The sequence below is a fragment of the Sphaeroforma arctica genome (genome assembly GCF_001186125.1).
Source record: "Sphaeroforma arctica JP610 unplaced genomic scaffold supercont1.11616, whole genome shotgun sequence".
NCBI classification, from domain to species: domain Eukaryota; class Ichthyosporea; order Ichthyophonida; genus Sphaeroforma; species Sphaeroforma arctica.
The window spans coordinates 1-811 of record NW_014028942.1 but is presented as its reverse complement, the minus strand read 5'-3'; the positions used below and the strand labels follow the sequence as shown (position 1 = coordinate 811).

The window sequence follows — 811 nt, the reverse complement described above, 5'->3', positions numbered from 1 at the left end:
ATATATATGCATATATATGCATATATATATATATATATTATATATATGCATATATACTTATATTTATATATTCAACCCCCGAACTGCACACTTACAAACTCATATATTATATATATATACATATATATATATATATATATATAGACTTAGATTTAGATATAGATATATATATATATATCCATATTCATATACACAGACATTTTATAGATATAGATATACAGATACAGATAGATATAGAACGAGATAGAAAGAGACATAAATATAGATATAGAAAGAGATACAGATAAAGATATAGATGTAGATATAGATATATACCTACAGATATACATTGTTATCTGTGCAAACATTCATATAAACACTTGCATACCTTCCTCCTCGGCTCTGATTTCCAGTATTTGCCTGAGTTCGTTGTCTGCGTACGACTCTGTGGCAATGATGAGACATCTATCTAGCATATCCAATGGAATGCCGTGGGGGCTCTTATGTGTGGTTCCTCTGATGCGCGTGATTCCCCTGTTAGTGGCCATCACCAACAACGGCGCCATATTATTCTCGAGCGCTCTACAAAGGGAATGCAGGAAAAAAAGTTTGGTCCAAAATACTAGAAAATGGAGAGTGAGTGTAAAAATGAGTGTGGAGACACAACGATAGGGGTGTTTATTTAAAGGCTTAAAAGTATCCTTCCGTGTGATATATATATATATATATATATATAATATATATATATATATATATATATATATATATATATATATATATATATATATATATATATATATATAGTATATATATATATATAGTATATATATAT

At 28.1% G+C, this 811-nt stretch overlaps 1 protein-coding gene across 1 annotated transcript; it reads right to left on the bottom strand.

The window, feature by feature from the left end:
- Window positions 1-367: 367 nt before the first annotated feature.
- SARC_17667 (hypothetical protein) lies at window positions 368-561 on the bottom strand (the record flags this gene model as incomplete). The annotated part of the gene is made up of 1 exon (XM_014288242.1): window positions 368-561. A coding segment is annotated over one exon (194 nt), but the record flags the coding sequence as incomplete, so codon positions are not given.
- Window positions 562-811: the final 250 nt, after the last annotated feature.